Source organism: Natator depressus, chromosome 2, assembly GCF_965152275.1.
Source record: "Natator depressus isolate rNatDep1 chromosome 2, rNatDep2.hap1, whole genome shotgun sequence".
Lineage (NCBI taxonomy): Eukaryota > Metazoa > Chordata > Testudines > Cheloniidae > Natator > Natator depressus.
In genome coordinates this window covers 51911864-51934765 of record NC_134235.1, presented here as the reverse complement: position 1 = coordinate 51934765, position 22902 = coordinate 51911864, and the positions used below count along the sequence as shown (strand labels likewise).

At 43.2% G+C, this 22902-nt stretch overlaps 1 protein-coding gene and 1 long non-coding RNA gene across 2 annotated transcripts in view; one reads left to right on the top strand and one right to left on the bottom strand.

Moving 5' to 3' along the window:
• Positions 1–22902, bottom strand: part of LOC141981358 (uncharacterized) — a 60226-nt gene that overhangs the window by 28740 nt on the left and 8584 nt on the right. The window contains exon 2 of the long non-coding RNA XR_012637744.1: positions 12788–12834. This is a non-coding gene — a long non-coding RNA (uncharacterized LOC141981358). The remainder of the gene's footprint in view (positions 1–12787; positions 12835–22902) is intronic.
• LOC141981357 (zinc finger and SCAN domain-containing protein 32-like) lies at positions 20701–22239 on the top strand. Its single transcript, XM_074943040.1, has 2 exons — positions 20701–21253; positions 22193–22239. Exons 1-2 carry the CDS (start codon positions 20701–20703, stop codon positions 22237–22239), a joined length of 600 nt encoding a protein of 199 aa, XP_074799141.1.

Genomic DNA, 22902 nt, shown 5'->3' with positions numbered 1-22902 from the left:
TAGCTCTTAGAAGGCAAGAAAAATGGTATTTTCTTTCCTTTTTAATTGGCTTTTGCTTTTTTGCATGTTACAATTTTTTGAACACTGTGATGGATCTGCTAGACAGGGATTACAGCTCCCATCAGCCCCCACCTTCCTTCCCTTTCCACTGGCCAGGGAAGGGGAAGGGTCCTGAACCAGGAAGCGGCCAGGCTTTGTTGGGAAGCAGCAGCTGCATGGCGAACCAGGAACTGCAGAGAAGCTGGATGCAAAGAGGGGATCCCACAGACTGGAGACAGAGCCATGCGTGGAACATGCCACACATTACAGCTGGACGAAGGTCTGTGTGTGGCTTATGGGGAAATAGCAGTGGCTGGGCAGGAATCAGTGCAGAGGGGCCTCAATGAGAGATACTAACTGAGCCTGGCCTCAAAACCTGCAAGCGCCTATTTCCTTGGAAAAGAGACTGGACTGAAGAGGGCATCCTGAGCACTAGACCTGGATTACGCTGCCCCGGAGCCCAAACAAGAACCACCATTGCTCACTTTGAACTGTAGGTGTTTAACCTTCTCAACATAGGCTGTTTGCAACTGTTCCCTTTCCTGCCAGCCATAGTAAAATACCCTTTCACACAGCCATATGCTTATATGTGTGCTTATTTGGACCCACCAGGGCTAGCGCCTATAGTGTTTGCGTGAGAGCTGCTTCAGACCTGGCATGTGTCTGGCACCCTGGGGGTTTGGAGCACTTCAGCACTGAGCAGCCCCAATAATTACAATATTTTGGAACTGTGTATAACAGCACATTGAATTACACCTGCATAGCACAGTTGCCAACTTTCACGTGGTAAATAAGCACCCCGACTTTCACAATAAGATGAAAATCAAGCTAATCCCATTTCAAAACAAGACCAAAACAAGCTAATCCCTAAGAACCCCAACACTCTATGTGACTAGTTCCCCCCGGTATGCAGTATGGGACTGTGGTTGGCCCACAGTTCATCCCTGACTCTCTCCCCCCCTTGCCCCTGCTTGCTGGGAGCTGATAAAAAAAAAAAAGAAGCAATAAGCAACAGGCTGCAAGCCAAACAAGCAACAAGCTACAACAAGCTAGAAGCCAAAAAGCAACTCGTACGCCAATTAAGCCAAAACCAATCCCAATTTCTGCATTTTTTTGTGGGTTTGGCATGTCTGGTGCATAGTTGCCTACCGTCCTGCTTATACTTCATATTCTGCACATAAGCATTGCCCTTAATTACTGCACAGCTACTAGAAGGCAGTACTGAGCTAGGAAGGGAAAGGAGTTCCATTGCTTTTGGTCATCAGGCATCTATCTCAAAGAACCTAGGCTGTTTATTCTTACTGAAAAAAATGTTAAACCCAACGCATACAAAATTCATTTTGAATCCACGCAGCTCCCTTAATAAATAATGACTTTGCATGTTAATAGTTAATATAAATAATAACAAGGATGTTGATAGTATGAATAATACATGGTAATAAGAGAAGCAGTTAAGGATTACAGCATTCACTAGATTTTGTCTTCATTTGAATTGCTGTTGCCTTCACTTAGTCTCTCAGTATTTTTGGCCCAATCCTGCTCCCTGTGAAGTCAGTTGAGTTTGGCCATAGACATCAGCAGAAGCAGGACTGGGCCCTATATCTGATCTGTGACTTGAGATCAAATTTTGCTTGTAGTTACACTCGTGCAATTCCATTGACATGGATCTGATGGATAGCAGAATTTAGCCCCAGCCCTGTGACCTAAATTCACTTTGATCTAAACATCCTCTATTCAAAGACTTGTGTGTGCAGAAAAAAAATGAATTAACTTGTGTAGACTCCACCAGTGTAAATACTCACTATATATTTTGAAGTGGAGTAATGCGCTGAATGTATTGTGTACTGTACGTAAAGCATGTAATTTTGTTTTCATTCTTTTCTGTCATAGATGTTGGGGACTTTCCAGAATGCGTGGAAAGATTTGAATGTGTGATGATCCCCTGAGCAGAATTCTGAAGCTGCAGTTGAGCTAGGGACTGTACTGGAAATGGGATGTAGCTTTCATAAACACTCGGGATAAATTATTGATTACAATGTCTTCCTGCAGTTTTTACGTTAGTCTGGAAGAAAGAAAGAAACAGAATAAAAGGAAAATGAGTGATAAAATGAAAGAGTGTATCTTCTACATTCCTTCATTCATTACTTGTCTGACTGCTATCATTACATCCTGTCAGGGTGCACAGGTGATATGGAAGTCCCTGATTGATTTGTAACTCCCATAATTTGTCAGATCCTTTTCCAATGTTGAGAATTCAAAGAGGAAACAATATAAGTAACCAGTATAGTTAGGGTGACCAGACATCCCAATATTATTAGGCCCATCCTAATATTAGGGGCTTTGTCTTAAATAGGCACCTATTACCCCGCATTATCCTCCTTCCTGTCCCGATTTTTCACACTTGCTATTTGGTCATCCTAATTATAATCCACGTTTAAACCTTACTTTCTTCTCTTCTTGCAATATATTCCTTTGGTTAATACTAAGATTGTTGTGTCCAAAGCAGGCCAGAAACTCCAGCTGGTCTTAAGAACTAATTTATAGGGACTCTGAAAAAAATAGACAGAGACATACATATGGAGTCTGTGATTTTCTTGGAAAATGGAAAGGCCCTGGAGCACACTAAAAACATAAGAATGGCCATACTAGGTCAGACCAATGGGCCATCTAGCCCAATATCCTAGCTTCTGACAGCGGCCAATGCCAGATGCTTCAAAAGGAATGAACAGAACAGGGCAATCATCTAGTGATCCATCCCCTGCTATCCAGCCCTTGCATCTGGCTGTCAGAGGCTTAGGGACACCTAGAACATGGGGTTGCATCCCTGACCATCTTGGCTAATAGCCATTGCTGGACCTGTCCTCTTTTGCATGAGCCTGCAACATGCAATAAAATGATTCTTAAGTTAAATCCTCTGAAATAAAATGATAAAGTTCAATCAGGTTATAAAAACATAAAAGAATGGCAAAAATGATACATTTTAAAAGATCGTATATTCTATCAGGCAGTAATAGTTGTGCAGCCATGTGAATATTGTTAATTTAACCTTTTCTCTACAAATTGTACTATGGCCACAGACTGTAATTATTCCACATTAATGCTAACTTTAGATCCATGACTTGATGTTAGAAAGTAATAGCAGCAGTTATTTTTTTCCCTCAGAGTGGTATCCTGACAGAGAAAATAATCATCTTTCAAAAGACAACATTTCATTAGCCTCCCCTCACTCCCGCATTATTCATTTATCTCATCTATGGATTTATTTGATAAACATGAAACACTTTATCAGTGCAAATGTTTGCTCTTAGTTAGCACTATGGAAATGCAGAGAAAAAAATGCTGCCTCGATTTAGTGGGTCAGGTCAGGGAATGAATGGTCCCTGTGGATGCAGGAACCCCAAGCATGCAGGTTTGTTGCCAGGGAACCATATTGATCCTTTCCCGTTTCTTCACAGACACCCTCATCTGCGACTGTGTGATTGAACACCATCATTTGTAGCAGTGGGGGTAGTTAGAAGCTTTGCCTTTGTTTTAATATTTATTAAATAAATATTTTAACCATTGAAGCCTTAAATGTCTAATGCTGTTTTCTTTTTCTCCAGCAGTTGTCTACAGTTGGGAATATATCACCCTTCTAGGTCCAGTCACTTCTTATAAGGGCTAGGTAGGCTATTTTCCTAGGCTAATGCAACAGTAGGAGGCTTAACAAAAACAAACAAAAGTATATATTTTTTAATTTCTCTTTCATTTTTCGACAGTGCTCTCTCTAATTCATGTGTTATTTCAATAATTATGCTTAAAATACATAGCATTGCAACAATTTTAAGTGATAAATAATCCAAAATATATAGGTCTAAGTTGAAAGATAGATGGGGATATTTGACACTTGATTTATAATAATAATTATGACTTACTACAATCCCTTTTCATATATTTAAAAGAGGACTTGATTTTTCTTACTCTCTTATAAATCGCAACATTATCATAGTATTTTCTGTAACACGATGTAATGCTTTCTGGGAAACTATTCTCACTAAATTGCTGCTAGCTTTCAGACTAGCATTCTCACTATTGTACAATGATGATGTGATAATGGCACGATACCTCAGGCCATTAAGTCTATTGAAAATAAATTATAATCATCAGCCATGATAAAAAGTAGTCAGATGCATTAACGACATCACATTCTCTTTTGAAGAGAATGTACTTTGTGTTCATATATTTCACCAACACAAATATGTGTTATCCATTATTCCTTATGGGGAGTGGGGCAATATTTTATCCTGAGTCATTGCTCACATAATATTTAAGAAAAAAACAATTATAGTTTAATATACAATGACTTGGAGTCTGAGCTAAAGTCCTTTGAAGTCAATGGGAGTCCTGTCATTTAGTTCAATGGGCTTTGGATAAGGCCCGCAGTGTTTAGACTGGATCATGCCAGAATAGATGTGTGTGTACAGTTGGGCTGTTAGACATCATGTACTCCCAGAAATATGAGATGCCATTTAATTTCAAAACAATTAGTCTTAGGTGGTTTTTTTTAAAATGTAGGACTCAAAATCAAATAATTATAATCAAGTAAACTATAGATATGGCCCTAAATGGTTCAATTTAGGTATTACTAAATGTGGAATAGATAGAGGCACCAAGCAATCTGGATCACTTTTCAAAACTAAAGATTTGCAGAATAATTTCTGTTTGCAGGTACTAATTTTTTCTATTGACAAATGAACCATACTTTGTAGTCTCTGGGCAGATATTCAAAAGCATATTTATTAGCTAGAACCACAAGCAGATGGATGTTTCCATCCTATTCCATCTTCAGTAGATTGAAGTTCTTATATTGTACCTATTAGTTATCTCAGTGACTGGCCATAGGTCATCAGTTTTCTTGCTGTGACTAGTCATTACCAAAAAAAACCCAAAACGTTAATTTTCTTAGCCATGGAGTCCTGCTGTACTGTCTGGAGCCTCTGGTTCATACTCATGGAAAGGCATTATCCTAGCTCCATTGCCTTGTCAGGAGTTGATATCTGTCTACCTCAGTAGATGGGTTCTCTGGTAGATCAAAGCAATTACTTTAGCAGTTCTCCACACTTCTATCCACCACATTATACTTATTTTATGCTACCCAGTTCCACTGGGGTTGTTGTTGTCTTATGTACTGCACTGTGATGAGACTCGACTGATAACATTTACATTTTGAGCCCTCTCAGAGTGAATCTGTGAAGTTATCTGACTGCTCAGCTTATCAAGTATGACGTGCTTGATGGCGTGCAGCTGTTTGAAACTGCATGTTAGAAAGATGAGGCCATTTCATCTGGTCTCCAGGATCAGGGCAAGCATATTCACTTGTAGTCATTACATTTGACAACTTGTAGCCTTCACCTGATCCCTATGGTTTTAGAAACCTCCATTTATTTCTTGTCAGTGAGTTGAGCTGTAATGACTGTGTTCAGGTAGTTTATTTGCAGGAAGATTCTGTCTGGCTTGCTTTTCGTGCTAATAGCTAAGTTCTTCCACCGGCATTTAGAATGAGCTGCCAGAGGCAGTACTGCACCTGATGCCTTTGGTGTCACTGGGCTGGGTTACTACAATGGTCTGGTCCTTTCATTCAAAATATTGTACAGTACCTCACATAGATGGCAAATACACAAATGTGAACATGCACTAAATCACAAGTCAGCTTTACTCCCATTTCGCTCCCTTGAAGAGATCATTCATGCTGAATGTTCTCAATTTCAAGTGGTAACAGGGTCATGAAAACAATTCTGCGTTCATAATTTGTCCACCCTGATGGTGCTGCAGATTTCTCATTAGATCTTTTGAGTTGCTCACAAGCTACGTGTCCTCTATTCTAAAGGCTTCTCAGGAGGTGGTTCAATATTTGACTGACATGAGCGTAGTGGTTAAATTATTCTGTCATTCCTCCCATGACTGCTTGAGTGCATTTGGTGGCTTGACAGAACTGGAATATTGGAGAAATGAAGAGCATAAGAATGTCGTGTGTCTACATTCAAGTCACCATTAAAGCTTTTCAAACCGTACACGAGCCAACTGGACAACAACTTGATCACCCCGGACAAACTGGAAGAGTGGAATACAATTAAATAAGGAACAAACAAACAAAAATCAATTGACATACAAACGGTGTGTATGTGTGTGTGTGTGAGAGAGAGAGAGAGATGTGGGGAGACATTAAAGATTTTAAAAAGAAATGAGGTGAGCTATCCCAGAAATTAACTTTAGAAGAGCATTCATGGCAATAGTGGGTGATGTTAACGCGAGATCTGATTTTCCTAACATACAGTACATTACCAGGCAATATTTCAACTAAATCATCCTCTTGTTAATGCTCACTTAATACTGAATAATTCCTGTAGCAGTACCTCTGACATTCCTATGAATACTGAACAAATGTATTGTATCTGGTACTATTGCAATGAATCCCCAATGAATTCATAAAGTCTAGACATTTAAAATAAAATGTGAACATTTTGCACATTAAAAGAGACTTCTAGGTACTGCTTGTGTGAGCCCAACAAAACGTCAATGTGATTTCAGAAATCTGGCTAAACTTGTCATGGAAGGAGAATATTCATAGCAAGATAGGGAGCAGGGGGAGGGGGGGGAAGAGAGGAGTTCAGTCCTGGTGTAAGCAGGTGCAACTTTAAGCACATGCTTAACTGGTGTGCTGAATCAGGCCTAGACTTCCAACAGGGCTGAATCTGAATCAATGTCTTTACCAGTCAGTATGATGTGCCCACTTTGGTTAGAGAGGTAAGCTGGGGGAGAATTCTAGCCATGTGACAATATTGCCACTTTGGCAGATATCATTCTCACGGGGAGTAGACTTTGTTGACAGAAAGAATCCCCCAATGTAGCACTTTTAAATCATTCCAAATTTGCTAAAGAAGTGAATAAAGTAAAAAATCTGATGTTTGGAACACCAGGAAACAAAAATCAAATAGATCAAAAGGGTATGATTCAGGATGAAAACAAAAATGTATAGTACATAGGTACTGACAAAATTATTTAAATACATTGCCATAGAGAGACAGGAATGTCATGTAAAAATGTATCAATTAAGACTGATTCTACCCTTATGACTATGGTGCATGTACTGCTATAAAAGATGAAAAAATTATAAATGGATAAATGTGTGTCTTGCGTTGCAGGAAAAAATATTCCAATTTTTTTTTATCTGAGAAATAGTGTGTGATCATGTTATTAAAGTCTACATCATAATCTACACAGAGAGCAGGGCAGAGTTAAGGTGATGTATGCAGAGGTCTCTGTGACATTTTTGACTTCAACATTTAGCTAACTGTGCAGCATTAATATTCTCTCAATGTAATGTTTGTATGGAACTCAATTAATTAGAAATAATGTCGTAACAACAAACCTCAAAATCATAGCTAATAGCTGACTGACAGATATACACTATGACATAGCCTGGGCTACATCTACAGAGGACTCATCCTGGGCCACTTAAAATCCTGGTCAGAGTGAGTGATGACATACAGTAGATAGTAGTCATGGAAACTAGAGCACACTCTTTCTATCAAAACTTGATTCAAAATGGTGATTTCTATGCTACTTTGAAATATGTGTTAAATTATCTGATGTTTTAAAAGGCCATTTCATCTTATAATCCCTTGTAGATTACACACTGCATTTCTTCTGAAAACTAATAGCCAGATGCATTATAAAGGCACAGCTCATACTGAGGGGTGGGCAATCATAATACCTTCCAGAGCTCCCCAGTGCACACTCAACAAGTTCCAGGAACAGGACCACAGAGCACCAACAGTGCTTCACTGAGAGAAGGCTAGTCATATGGTGCTGGCTTCTCTTTATTTTCAGCTGCTTCAGGGACCAGACCATTGGGCTGGATGTCCTCAGCAATGTGGAAGATGTCAACCAGACATCTGGTGAATGTGTGCATGGAGAAGGGAACTAGGCAGCTGAACAGTACAGTTGAGAAGGGGTGAAATCCCATCTCCACTCGAGTCAAGGAGAGTTTGCCACTGACTTCAGTGCAGGCAGGATTTCATCTTAAGCGGCTGGGTAGCATGTGCAGGGGAGAGGAGGATCAGATGGTAGAGAAACACATGTAGAGAGTAAGGAGGAAGGGGACAAAGAGGCAGAGAAAGTCGATATTGGAGACATTAGGGATGGAGAGGAAGAGTAGCATGTACAATAGGAGAGTGGCAAAGAAGGGAGCCAGCAAGGAACATACACAGGGAAATAGGGGGAAAGAGGAACAGAATATATAGGAGGGAAAGATGAACTGAAGAACAAAAGGAGAAAGTGGTACATTTTTTCCTCAAAGGACAAAACACTTGTCAGAGTAAACACAGTTAATCTACCTCCATATTTTTTGTTACTTTCCCCTGTGAGTAATTGCTGTAGTTCCCACAGGGCTATTACATGATACTGAATTAAGATAGCACCTGGGGAATTTGGAGAGGCTGGCACTCAGGACAGTCTCTGTTAAAATGTGGTCTATAACATGAAAAGTTTGAAACTCCCCGGATGACATCACTGAATTCATGTGCCGTGAGCATCGATTCATGGCTTTATTTAGAGAAAAGAGTTAGATTATAGCTCGACCCAGATTTGTTAACTCAAAGGTTGTAGCAGACTCATAAACCTCTATGTGGTCCAGCCACTAAAGGGGGACAGAGAGCCACACCGTGTAGTGAAGCTTACACATGATATACACCTGTACATTAAGATGTGTACAAATACATAGTACCAGATATGTGGTAAATCATGCTCATTTGACTCATGCAAATCATCTACTTGTGATCCACTTGTGTAGAGAAGCAGTAGCTTCTATTCTAGCCTATAACATGAAAAAGCAGCCATGGAGACTGCAACACCTCTGGTCTGCCTGTGGTTTAATGGGGGAGGTGAATCCAGTATTCTCCATCCTGTAGAGATCTCAGCACAAAATCCAATTATTCAGTAGGGTGGGGGAGGGTGGATAAGTTAACCTGACAGGAATAATACATGTTGAAAGGTTAACTACTAGCCTGTCCACGCTCCGTGCTGTAGATATAGAGCTTGAAGGGGCAGATCAATTTTCATCTGAAGAAAAACTCTAAAAATTGTGGTGTAAAGAAACAGTCCCAAGCTTCCTTGATGCACAGATGTCCTTTGCTCTTTGTTTAGCACACGACCCCGCAGCTTTCCATGACCAGTGCAGATGAGAGAGGTTCTTGGCTCATGAATAATTGAGGAGAGTTCAGAATCATAAAAAAACCACTTCTTAATGCAACAGTTAAAAGCTTTGAGCTTGCAATGTGAAGGCATCTGAATGTCACATGTAAAGGGAATAGAAAATTGTGCAATCAAGCAATTTCAGTAGATGCCTAGCTAATGAAAACCAGAATAAGTCATTTACAAATGACACAAACATTTCCTGGGGGTCATGACATCATGAAGTTTTATGGTTCAGCTGATAAGACAAAGAAAGCACTTATCGTAAGGATCACTTACCATTGTTTTTGTTTCACACCAGCAGGATGTTAGAGTGAGATGGCCTTTCCTTTTTTCCTAAGCCTTCCATTGACTTATAACTTTGCCCAGGAATGCTCCTTTTGATATGAATTACCAATCCCATTAACATGCCCCACACCCAGATCCACATAATAAATCCCTCTGCAACAGACATCACATCGCTATGAATTTGTCAGTGCAGGATGCCTATACAAGTGTGAGGCCAGAGAGCACCCAAATTCCCATAAATCTCTCACTACATTTCATAATAAACTCAAATGCTGTATGCCATGCAGTACTAGCTTTTATAAAATAGTTCTGCTATCAGTACACACCAATTCCCCCTACTCCAAAGTTGAATTCTGAAATAGGCCATGCACAGAAGATAGTTACAAATGCTGTCAACCTCCTGAGGGCATGGGACAAAACTCCACTGAAATGCATAGGTGCTGGAACAATGGGTGCTGGGGGTTCTGCCACACCTCCTGGCTTGAAGTGGTTTCCATTATATACAGGGTTTACAGTTTGGTTCAATGGCTCTCAGTCTCCGTCTGACCAGATGTCCCATTTTTAAAGGGACAGTCCCATACTTAAGCCCTCCTGCAGGTGTACTCCATTAGCACTGGCGGGTCCTGCTACTGGCCGGACCCCTGCTTGCCAGCCGCCATCCTGGATCCAGTGGCCGACAATGGGGGTGGGGTGCAAGGCTGGTGGCAGGGCAAAGCTGCAGCACGTGGGGCCAGGCCACTCCCCCTGCCGGTCTGTCAGTGCAGCCCCGCTGAGAGCTGGCTCTCAGCCAGTAGGGCCCCATCCCTGTCCCATTTCCGGCTAGCGCTGGCTGCGTGCTGTGGCAGCTGGTTAGTGCAGACAAGTGCCCCCCTCAGCCCTGCTGCTCCTCCATATACCCCCAGCGGGACGCGTCCCACTCCCAGCGCAGTGAGAACCAACCCCTGGTCAGAGTGCTCAGCTCACCAGCAGCCTGACCGGCAGGCTCCTTCCTTCCACCACTGACTCTGGCTGGGCTGGCGCCCCAGGAAAGCACAAAACCCTCTGGCCTAGGGCGCTGGCCAGGAGGAGCCAAGCCCCGCATTTGCCAAAGTCTCTCTGCCCCTCAGCTAAGCTCTGGAATGGTGTGTGGGGGGGAGCGACTTCCAGCCTGTTCCCACTCCGAACCTGTAGGCTCCACAGCAGCCCCCTGGGCAGGGGCTTAGCACCCTCTTTGCCTACCCTCCCCCCCACCACTGTGGGTCCTGCCCCCAGGGAGCTCGGGGCTGCTCTGTCCCCTAGGCACCCTCCTCTGCTGAGCCACTTCTCTGGCCAGGTTCCCTGAAGCCCCTGCAGTCAGGTTCCCTGGGCCCTGGTACACAATGTATCCTTAAGGTTTAACCCCTTCCTGCCTGTGCTGTGGCTGGGGGACAGGAGGCAGCTGGGTTATGTTGGTGAGCAGCAGCAGCCCGGAGGTGTTAGCTGCCTTTTGTGCGGGCAGGAAGGGACAAGCTGCTTCCAGCCGTGTGGGGGGGGGGGAGGGGGGAGGGAGAGAAGAGATGAGCTCTGCAAAGACATGGGCCAGGTCATCCCTTCCCTCTCTCTTCTTCCCTAGCATCTAGAAGCAGCTCCCATCACTTCCCTCTTAGTGCCGAAAGGCTGCTTCTGGCCATGTTGTGGTGGTAAACCCTGGCAGAAATCTGGGGGGGATGGGGGATGTGACCCTGAATGCCCCCCCCCCTTTGCCTTGGGAAGATGCAGCGCCAGGTACCAGGAGAGGCGAGTCCGTCCCAGGGGCCCAGCCAGGCATGGAGGATCAATCAGTCGGTCACCCTTCCTGTGTGAGAGAAGTGTGTGTGTGTGTGTGTGTGTGTGTGTGTGTGTGTGTGTGTGTGTGTGTGTGTGTGTGTGTACGCGTGCGCGCGCACATGTATGACCTCTCCCCCGGACTGTATTCCAACAGGATATAAAGTACCACTACGGTGGCCAATTTTGGTTGGATGTATTCCTGGAGGTTTCATCACATGACATAATCTTTAAAGATTAATCTTTAATTCCTGGAGATTCCAGAAGAATCCTGGAAGGTTGGCAACCCTAAGTACCACAATACCTATGTGACAACCTAACCCTCTGTCTCAAACTGCATCAAAAGCTTTGTGGAAATCAAACTGTTCCTTCTGCAATTTTCCAGAAATTCGGGAGGATCTCAAAAAACAACCAACAGGGTCACAAACCCACAGCAGCAAACTGCAAAAGACCTGACAACAAGATCCTGGATGAACTCCCTAATAAGAAACTGATTCAGGATTACTTTACCCCTAGTTCAATGGAAAGAAAAATGGATGCTATTTTGGGAACTGAGCTGGCCCTGCTGCAACTGTAAAGAAAGTGCAAGTTTGAGCAGTGTTCATTTTCCTCAGAGGATAACTTACCATAGAATTGCTATTCAAGTATAACACATGATAAAAGAACATACTAACTTGTACTTCTAAGACCTTCTCTTGTGATGTTTAGTATTAAACTACAGCAAGAATCACTTGCTCAAAGCATGGAGCACCAGTGACTTGGGCTGCTGGGTTCAGATACAGCTAACTGTGAATTCTGAGTAGCCTATCTCTACTTACCCCTTCATGGCCTTTCATACTTGCTTATGCAGGGATGGTGCAGGGACTTGGACTGTGGCACACTGAAAATATGCAGGACCCCTCTGCATTCTCTCTGGGCAGACACTATGCTAGATATATGTGGTACAGAGAGCCTTACACAGGCCCTCTGCTTCACCACAGGGAATGACCTTAGTGGAGAGACATCTTCAAGTTAGTCAGTTCAGTATATACCCAACCAATGACAGCCTTTAAGAAGCAAACAAAAAGACCACCTGACAAATAAAACCAGGTATTTGGAAAGATGCTGTATTTTTTTTCAAAAAGAAGAATTTCAGAAGTTCTGGAGACATTGCTAACGGACCGTGATGAAGCTTAAACCATGGAAATACATTTTCATCTGATCATGTATTATATTGTATTCTAAGCTGCATTACTTGATTTTTCTCTACCAACACAGACAATCATTTCTCTACCAACACAGACAAAATTTGCTTGATCAGTTATTTAAGGACCTGAAGTTTATTATTAATTATTATTATTATTTACAATGTGTATTTTGAGCCATATCATGCTATTGATTTTTCAAGCAACTCTCTCCTACTGAAGTTGTATGGATGGGTTTGGGAAACACCACCACTTTCACATACCACACCAATCCAAAAGGAACCAAGTCCAAGTCAAGAAGCAGCCACATCTGAGGAGCCCATGGATGTGAGATGATTTGTTGAAGAAAAGAAATAACGAGCATTAAAATATCTGTTAAGTAATATTATTGTAAACCTCACGAGTAACTTTCTATTTCAGTTTTAAATAATAAAACATGTTCAGAGATATAACATCCAATACTGAATATACGTCATTCCTTAAAATGCAAAATTGGAGGACATATTTAAAAATACAATTTAATTAAAATTCCAGGCTATGGGTGGGCCTTTAACAGCACATGGTGGGACAGAAGTGAGGTGTAACTGGTTTTATTTTCCTGAAGTGGGTCACAGTTTTCAGAATTTTGAGAAACCCTGTTTTAGGATGATGGACAAAATGGCTTCTTAAGAAAAGAAGGCAAGCAGCAGTGATCCCCAAAAGAAAAGCATCCTTTATGAATGTGAGCCACAGTAACAAGGAGAAAGATGAACTGGGCATCCCTGGATCTTATTTATCACACAGTCAGGAGTAGCAAAACAGAGGGAAACGCCTAACTCTCCCTCCTGGAAAATGAGTCAGAGGCCTGTGTGAGCCCCAATAATTTTAAAAGCATATAAAACCAAAGTGAAAAAGCCACCCTCATGTACCATAAACCCAGACCAAATAACAAATTGGCTCTGATCTGAGCACTTTAAACTCATGTTTTGACATTTTCGAGCTAATGTAACTAAATACTGTATCAGAAAGCCAATTATTCCATAAAATGCAGCTAACAAAAATATGTATTTGTTCATTTGGTCATATGGAGCAGTATAAATTAATTAAGAAGGAATTTATCTCCCTCTGGCTCTTGCTGTAAAGCACTCTGCCTGATTTGTTTTATTTCTTCCGCCTGATTTTTAGTCTTCCACAAGCTGAAGCACTGCAGTTTATTGTGTACAATCAGCCATACAGACTCTCAGCTCTCCCATTGTTTGACCAAGATCCTTTTCACAATTTGTCCTGTGTTCTCTTCTCCATGATCTCAGCGAGCATTAGTGTCAAACACCCAACCAATAAGCTCAGAACAGGTAACCTAAATGAGATTTAGTTTAAATTAGCTGATAGCCATATAATTCCCCAGTCAAAGGAGCTATATTACTTTTGCTTGCTGACCTCCATTTTTTTTTGAGCCTGGAGCACTCTGCATGATTTAGTCAAGCACACTCTGACTTTAATCTTCATGTATTAGTTTATCTTCTATGGGGTTGTATTTTTTTTTTAAAACTGTGTGTCCATGAAGTATGCTCCATATTTTATAAGGTTCTGAATATAGGCACCACCTTCTACTGCAGGATCTTGATTCCCTCTTAGCCAAAAAACACGCCCCCGCTAAAAAAAGTTATGTAAATTTGGGAGTGGTCTCTTGCCACGCATCTTTGCATAACCAACTTTGCTGTTTATCTAAAACAGTTTATCCAGTTAATTTCTATGTACCCCCATTCTAGTGGTGTACATGGTTTGCTACAGTGCAGAATCTGTATACATATATTTACAAATAATATAACTCTTCTGCAAGATGCCAGTGGTGGAAACAATGGCCAGGTTCAGTCTGTCTAGAGGTCTTTTTTCTAAAATAAATAAATTGATGGCTCAAGCCTCCACCCAGAGCTGTACTCCTATTTCTGGCTGTGAGAAATTAAAATACAACTTCCACAGGTTTCTTTCTAAGAGGTTCACCCTCACTCATAAGTCCTTGGGAATACAGAACCACAAATGATTTTTCTCTTTTCCTCAAAGTAACAAAAGAAACATGCTAACCATATTTACATACAATAAAACAAGCAAAACCCATTCCGTATATCAGGAGTGCGGCCAACCCAGAGGTCCAGTGTATTAGTTGTATGGCTTGTTAAGATCCAGAACTTAGTCACAACACAATCTCCACCCACCTAAATCCCCACTTACAGGTCTGGGGCTTGCTCTTCTCCATCTATTTACTCCAAGCCAGAGAAGTCAGCAACCACAGGTCCCACTCTCATATGCAGTTACCCAGTCCAGTTCTATGGCATCAGCTCTGCCCCCTGCTAGGCTAGTTGGCCCTTGCTGCAAAGCCTGCTTTATGCTGTCAGTCTGGTCTCACTGCAATGGCAGCTCAGCACCTCCATCACTGGCCTTCTCAGGCCACCATAGAAAGTCAGCTCTGTGCTGCCAGTGATACAGCATGGTCCAATCCAGGCCCAGGGAATGATTCCACACAGGGTTCAGAAACTCCAGGTGGGGAGCGCAGAGCAGAAAGGAACACTTGCACAGGGTCCCTATTCACTCAGATAGTGTTCCTGGTCTCTAGGACAGAGCCATCTACCCTTTCTTGTTTAACCTGAATCCCATTACAAAAGGGAAAGAGATGCGCTGAAAGATTACATAACCAAGGTCACACAGGAAGTCAGTGGCAGAGCCAGGAAGTTGAATGGATCAAGAGAAGGAATTGCACATGTTGATATTCATGGTTAGGATGGGCTAACAAATATTTGTCTAGGCTGTTGAGTTTTTTTGGTTACTTTAAAAGGCTGATTTAATATGACAGTTGAAAACACCTCTATACCACACTGCAGTATCATGAACCTTCCCCTGTGTTGCCCCCAGCCCCCACCACACTTTCTCTCTGCATACATACACAGCACTGTATATAGGAAGATGCTTAAATCATTACAATTATGTTTGTTTCTGTCAACTAAATGAGCTGCTTCTTTGTATAAATCTGTTCTTTTTAAATTATTCCGAGCCTCCCCCCCTGCCCCCCAGCCTTAGCTCCAATTGTTATTTTGGAAATAAATCTATAAATCTCTCCTACAGGTTCCTTATGAGCACAGTATAATTTTATGAATAATTGAGCTGCTCTATCCTTTTGAGAGAGCTGCATTTCTGTGAACAGTTTACCCAGGATGCTTTTGGGGGGGGGGTTCCACACCGCATATGGTTTACCAGATGTTTTATTGGGATGGCAATCATGCCGCTGAAAACAAATTGCCTCATGACTGAACCTTTGGTGGGCTGCTTTAGATTTCATTTTAACCTTGAGATGGATAGATTCGGTTGCCCTCTACTACAGTGTATCTGCATTTGTTTTTCAGTATCGCTGATGTAATGAGCTATTCAAGACCTGTACCTCCTCAACCCCCTTCACTTGCCAGGAGCAGTAAATGTTTTAGAGGGTTCCATTGACAGACACCAACACACACATTGAAACTCCTTCTCTACGGAGGGGAAAATGCATCACTCTTGCAACAGTTTGCTAAGGCACTCCATTAGTCTCAGCTCATGTTAGAGCTCTAATGAAGTTTTCATCCCTGTGGTGAACTGTAGCAAACAACCCTCATAAAACCTGCAGAGTTATAACTATTTGCCCAGCACAATTGCTCTTCACTGAAAACTTGACTGAAGCCTTAAGCTTGTACAGAAACATCAAAATGTGCAGTGGAACTATAACATTGTGCCAGTCAAAACAAGAGAATTATGCCAGGATCTCTCTCAGGGAGGTGATTTTTTTGGACATTGTGTGATGAACTTGAGAGAGTGATTGTACTGAAAACTGGAAAAGGAATTAAAGAGGGAGGAGGCGTTCAGTGGGGGATACATGAACTAATTCATTCAAAGAATGGCCCCAAAAGTTTGATCAATTTCGAGACCAAAACTCAACCTTACTTTTTTTATTTAGAGATTCTGAAATATTTGACTAATTGATTTTTACTTCGTTTGACCAGTAGGACACTGTCCCTCTGCTGAAAAAAATAGACCCTTTCTAGTCTGCATAATCTTAAACTTTCTTTCCTCAAACATTTGTCTCAGCAAAATAAAGCACCTGAACATCCATAGAAACTGATCAAAGAAGGGATATAAACAGGTTTACAACAGATGCAACTCACTGAGGTTTCCCATGGAAACTCACTGAGAGAACTGCCACGTCTATAATCTGGTGACTGTTTTCATGTCAAATTGGATGGAGAAAAAAGATGGACATAAAGAAAAAGAATTCAGGGCCCAGATCATATGCGATTGAGATCAGCAATGGAGAGTTCAGCAGAAACAGTCGACATCTACAGTGTATTCCTCAGAAAGAACAAACAGAGCAAACTCTACAGATGGCAGATGCCGGACAAAAAGACGACTCAAGGATTACAAAAGGACCACAGCTAGTTGTTGCAACTAATGTCATGCATTCATGTCATGTAATTAGAAAACCAGAATGATTCAGAGACATTTAACAGACTGATACATATTGAACTTCAAAGACAGTGCGATAGTGTAAATATTCTAAATGGTAGGAATGTAGAACTTAAAGGTAGAGATGTAGTAGAAGGTTAAGTTCTATTATATGGTTCAGTCATTAGGTGGCACTGTGTGTAAAATACGTTATTTAAATGAACCTCAGCCATACCTGGCAGAATACTAAAGGATCTTATGATGAACACATCTGGTGTTCAGCAAGCTCTGTTGCCAGTCCATATCTGGTACAGAGGAACATGACAACTAAGAAATATAAGACGTTTGCAATGAAGATGCGACCAAATTCTAACATCAGATCTTTCCACCTGTTATTATTCATCACTTCTTACACAAACATTTAGGGCTAGATTCTACCTGGCCCTTTTGCAGGAGTGCAGTGTACGGGGAAGGAATAGGATGCCTTCACTCTAAGTGGATAGCACAAGTACAGGGCAGGACTGCAGTCACTGCACTCAGGGCAGTGCATGGAATGCTCCCTAAGTATGTCCCGTAGGGTACTCTGCATTACAAAGGAGAAGGGGCAGAGAGTAGGTGAAGCCATGACATCCTCCTTGACACCAGCTGCATGGGGGAGTATGCTGCACCCCTCAAAGTAGTACAGCATTTTTGTGCTCTTTGAAATAGAATGCGCTTCCCCTGGAGATGTGCAACCCCATGCCCCACCCAACCAAGCACTTTGTCAAAATGGCATTACCTAGTCCTAGACCTTACTCAGCTTTTATTCCCCCAGACAGATGATGTTGCTTGAAATCAGTTATGTCCTCACTGTTGGTTTTGAATAGCCCAGGGGATTTGATAGTATTTTATCAGTTAACTTTGTGCACTATATTGAAGCAGCAGCAGTGGTGGTCTAGCAGTTACAAACCTACAATGTGCTAATATTCCAGGGAGAACCAAAGACAAGACTGGCCTGAATAAACTGTGGGTTTGCATTCCGAATAGAGATACTCCTCTTCTCTCCTCCCACCTTAATTAAAGCTGATTCTGTGCCAGTGGATCTTATTAATGTAAATTCCCATCATGCAGTTTTGATGGCGTTTTTTCCCCAGGAGAAATAAAAGCAAGTTAAACATCTTAATTATTTTATTACTTCAGAAATATGTTTTAAGCACAGTAAAAACAATTCCTTCAAAGTACATTTCTTCAAAATCAATAATAGTTCTTAATGGCTCAGAAAAAAATATCATAATACACCACTATCAAAGCTAATCTACCATAAGGAGAATAGTAACATCAAATGGCTTCTCCTATAGCAACAAATTGTAATTAATTACCTAATTTTTTGGAGCATTTGTAATATATATTTCATAGATCCTCTGCTTGGTATAACCTTCCAGACAGCTTTCTGAAGAAATATGATCTAAGCATCGCCTCAAGCTGATATTATCAAATAACTCACCATGCTGTGCAAAAGAGCAAAACAAAACAAGAGTATAGTGTTTCAGCTTCTAACGCTTAAGGAAACTCTATTCCTTCCCAACATTTCACTCAACAGTCCCCAGCCCTTTGCCTTTATATCTGGAAGATGCAGCAGATCCTTTAAATATTCAGCTTTCACTTCCTAATGCTTTCCTTGGTATCAGTTTGATCATTACTGCTAACCCAAAGCAAATGATGGCCCATTACTATACATCATACTCCAATCACAAAAGACTTTTCCATGTGTCTAGAGTGTGATATATCCAGTCTGTTACGCTTGATGAGAGTGATGCTAAATAAAGGCTGAATGGATAGTAATTGAACAGTGAGAAGCCCTTGGGCAGTTTTGCATTGTTCCACGCTGCTCCTATTAATGAGGTTATATCACTGTTTATGTCAATGGAGCCTTTTGTTTAAGATCTTCCAGTTCATATACCTTTTGTGCAGATGAAAAGGTTACTGACTGTAACTAGGTTCTTCGAGATGTGATGCAGACATGTATTCTAAGTAGGCGTGTGCACGAACCATGTGCCAAAGCAGGTGATTTGCCTAGCAGTACCCCTAGAGGGGCGGTGCTCACACCTTGTTCCTACAGCATTTCCCATGGCTATATGAGACGGCACCACCCTGACCCCCCTCAGTTCCTTAACATGGAATGTCCAGGGGAAGACTCCATGCAGAGCGGACAGCGGGTGGGTTGTAGAATACACATCTGCATCACATCTTGAACAACCACAGTTACAGTAAGCAACCATTCTTCTTTGAGTAGATGCAGACGTGATTGGAAGTAGATGACTAGCAAGCAGTACCCCTGTCTGAAGGCGGGGCTCAGAGGGCTATCTGAGTAAGGATCACAGGACCACTCTTCCAACATTAGCATCCGCTCTGGAAGAAGCGATGACTGTTTAATGGTCCATAAATGTATGTATGAACCACTATATGGACGACCAGCAAATGTCCACCATGGAAATGTCATTGAGGAGTGCTATTAGTGTTGACTGTGCTCTTGTCAAATGAGCCTGTATCAACAGAAGAGGCATAACCAACGCTATTTCGTATGCAGTCTTTATATGTTACCCATCTAAATATGATCTGCTCAGAGACTGATTGTCCCTTTATGCGGTCCACAGGTGATACGAACCATTGGCGCCAACTCCATGGGTGCTCTGGGGCTGGAGCACCCATGGGGAAAAATTGGTGGGTGCTCTGCACCCACTGACAGCCAAGCTCCCCTCTCTGCCCCACCTCACCTCCACCTCCGCCTCCTCCCCTGAGCAAGCTGCATCCCTGCTTCTCCTCCCAGCACTTGCCACCCCAAAACAGCTGTTTTGTGGCATAACAAGCTCCGGGAGGGAGGAGAAGCAGCGGGAATGCGGCACGCTCAGGGGAGGAGGTGGGGAAGAGGCGGGGCCAAGGCGGGGATTTGTGGAAGAGGTTGGAATAGGGGAAGAGAGGGGAAAGAGTTGGGACGGGGACTTTGGGGAAGGGGTTGGAATGGGGGTGGGGCAGGAGCAGGGGTGAGATGGGGTGGGGCAGGGACGGAGTCGGGGCGGGGCCAGAGGCAAAGGGGGATTGAGCACCCACTGGCACCAGCACAAGTCGGCGCCTATGATATGAACAAGTGAGGTGAAGCATGAAACTGTTCAGTACCTGATCAGATAAAAGGTTGGACAGCATCTCATGTCTAACATCTGGAGGCATTGCTCCTTGGGGGGAATACAACCTGGGGAAAAATACAGGCAAATACATCTCCTGGTTTAAATGAAACTAAGAGACTACCTTGGATAAGAACTTCAAGTGTGGCCACAGCATTACATTGACCCTGGAGAACTGAATGTAAGCCCTGGTCTACGCTATGAGTTCAGGTCGAATTTAGCAGCATTATCTCGATTTAACCCTGCACCCATCCACATGACAAGCCCTTTTTTTCGACTTAAAGGGCTCTTAAAAATCTATTTCTTTACTCCACCCCCAACAAGGGGATTAGCGCTGAAATCGGCCTTGCTGGGTCGACTTTGGGGTACTGTGGATGCAATTCGATGGTATTGGCCTCCAGGAGCTATCCCAGAGTGCTCAGTTGTGACTGCTCTGGACAGCGCTCTCAACTCAGATGCACTGGCCAGGTATACAGGAAAAGGCCCGTGAACTTTTAAATCTCATTTCCTGTTTGGCCAGCATGGCGAGCTCACCTGCACAGGTCACCATGCAGAGTTCATCATCACAGGAGACCATGCAGTCCCAGAATCGCCGAAGAGCTCCAGCATGGACCAAACTGGAGGTAGGGGATCTGATCACTGTTTGGGGAGATGAATCAGTGCTGGCAGAACTCCGTTCGAAAAGACGAAATGCTAAAATATTTGAAAAAATCTCCAATGGCATGAAGGACAGAGGCTATAACAGGGACCCGCAGCAGTGCCGCATGAAAATTAAGGAGCTCAGGCAAGCCTACCAAAAAACCAGAGAGGCAAATGTCCGCTCTGGTTCAGAGCCCCAGTCATGCTGCTTCTATGATGAGCTGCATGCCATTCTAGGGGGAGCAGCCACTACTACTCCAACCCCGTGTTTTGACTCCATCCAAGGAGTGGGAGGCAACATGGAAGCGGGTTTTGGGGGAGAGGAAGATGATGAGGAGGAGGAGGTTGTAGATAGGTCACAGCAAGGAAGCGGAGAAACCGGTTTTCCCAACAGCCAGGATCTGTTTATCACCCTAGACCTGGAGCCAGTACCCCCCGAACCCACCCAAGGCGGGCTCCCAGACCCTGAAGGCAGAGAAGGGATCTCTGGTGAGTGTACCTTTGTAAATACTATACATGGTTTAAAAGCAAGCATGTTTTAATGATTAATTTGCCCTGGCATTTGCGGCCAGTACAGCTAGTGGAAAAGTCTGTTAACGTGTCTGGGGATGGAGCGGAAATCCTCCAGGGACATCTCCATAAAGCTCTCCTGGATGTACTCCCAAAGCCTTTGCAAAAGGTTTCTGGGGAGGGCAGCCTTATTCCATCCTCCATGGTAGGACACTTTACCACACCAGGCCAGTAGCACGTAGTTGGGAATCATTGCAGAGCAAAGCATTGCAGCGTATGGTCCCGGTGTTTGCTGGCATTCAAACAACATCCGTTCTTTATCTCTGTGTTACCCTCAGGAGAGTGATATCATTCATGGTTGAAATAGGGTGGTTTTAGTAAGCGGACATTCAGAGGTGCCCGTTCCTGCTGGGCAATTTGCCTGTGGCTGAACAGAAATCTTCCCCACTGTTAGCCATGCGGTGGGGGAGGGGTGAAGCCATCATCCCAGAGAATTGTGTGTGTGTGTGTGTGCCGGGGGGCTGGGTAATTGGGTTTCTGCTGCACATGAACCTGGAAACCATAGCCCCTCCTTTTAAATTGCCAACCCATTTTAAATGGCCAACCCAACGGCTACTTCGAATGGAAAATGAGGGCGCTGCTGTTTGAAACCATTCCCACATGTTATGAAGGTTAAAGAAGCCAAAAGACTGTGGCTTACCATGGCTGCCTGCAAGCCGAATTCTGCTGCCCGGCCCTGCATGAGAGATCTCTCACACCAAACCAGCATACCCTCAATAAGAGGCAAACTGCGACCTTGTAATGAAAGCACTTGTGCTATGTAATGTTAACAGCAAGGTTTACTGTGAAAGAGTGTACCCATTGTTCTATAAAATGTGTCTTTAAAACTACCACTCTCCCTTTGTTTCCCTGCACCAGCTGCATATGTTTCTCCTTCCCAGAGGCTAGCGAAGATTAGAAGGTGAAAAAAACACACTCGTGATGAAATGTTCTCTGACCTCATGCTGTCCTCCCACACTGACAGAGCACAGCAAAATATGTGGAGGCAGACAATCTCAGAGTGCAGGAAAACACAATATGACTGTGAGGAGAGGTGGCAGGCTGAAGATGGTAGGTGGCATCAGCTTGCTGAAAGAAGGCAGCAGTCAATGCTCAGGCTGCTGGAGGATCAAACTCATATGCTCCAGCATATGGTTGAGCTGCAGGAAAGGCAGCAGGAGCACAGACCGCTGCTACAGCCCCTGTGTAACCAACCGCCCTCCTCCCCAAGTTCGATAGCCTCCTCACGCAGATGCCCAAGAACGCGGTTGGGGGGCCTCCGGCCACCGAGCCACTCCACCCCAGGGGGTTGCCCAAGCAACAGAAGGCTGGCATTCAATAAGTTTTAAGTGCTTTGTGGCCTTGTCCTTCCCTCCTCCACCACCCCACCTGGTGCTTCCCTCCTCCACCACCCCTCCCAGTCTACCTTGGCAGTTATCCCCCTATTTGTGTGATGAATAAATAAAGAATGCATGAATGTGAAGCAACAATGACTTTATTGCCTCTGCAAGCGGTGATCGAAGGGGGGAGGGTAGGGTGCTTAGCTTACAGGAAAGTAGAGTGAACGGGGGGCGGACGGTTCCATCCAA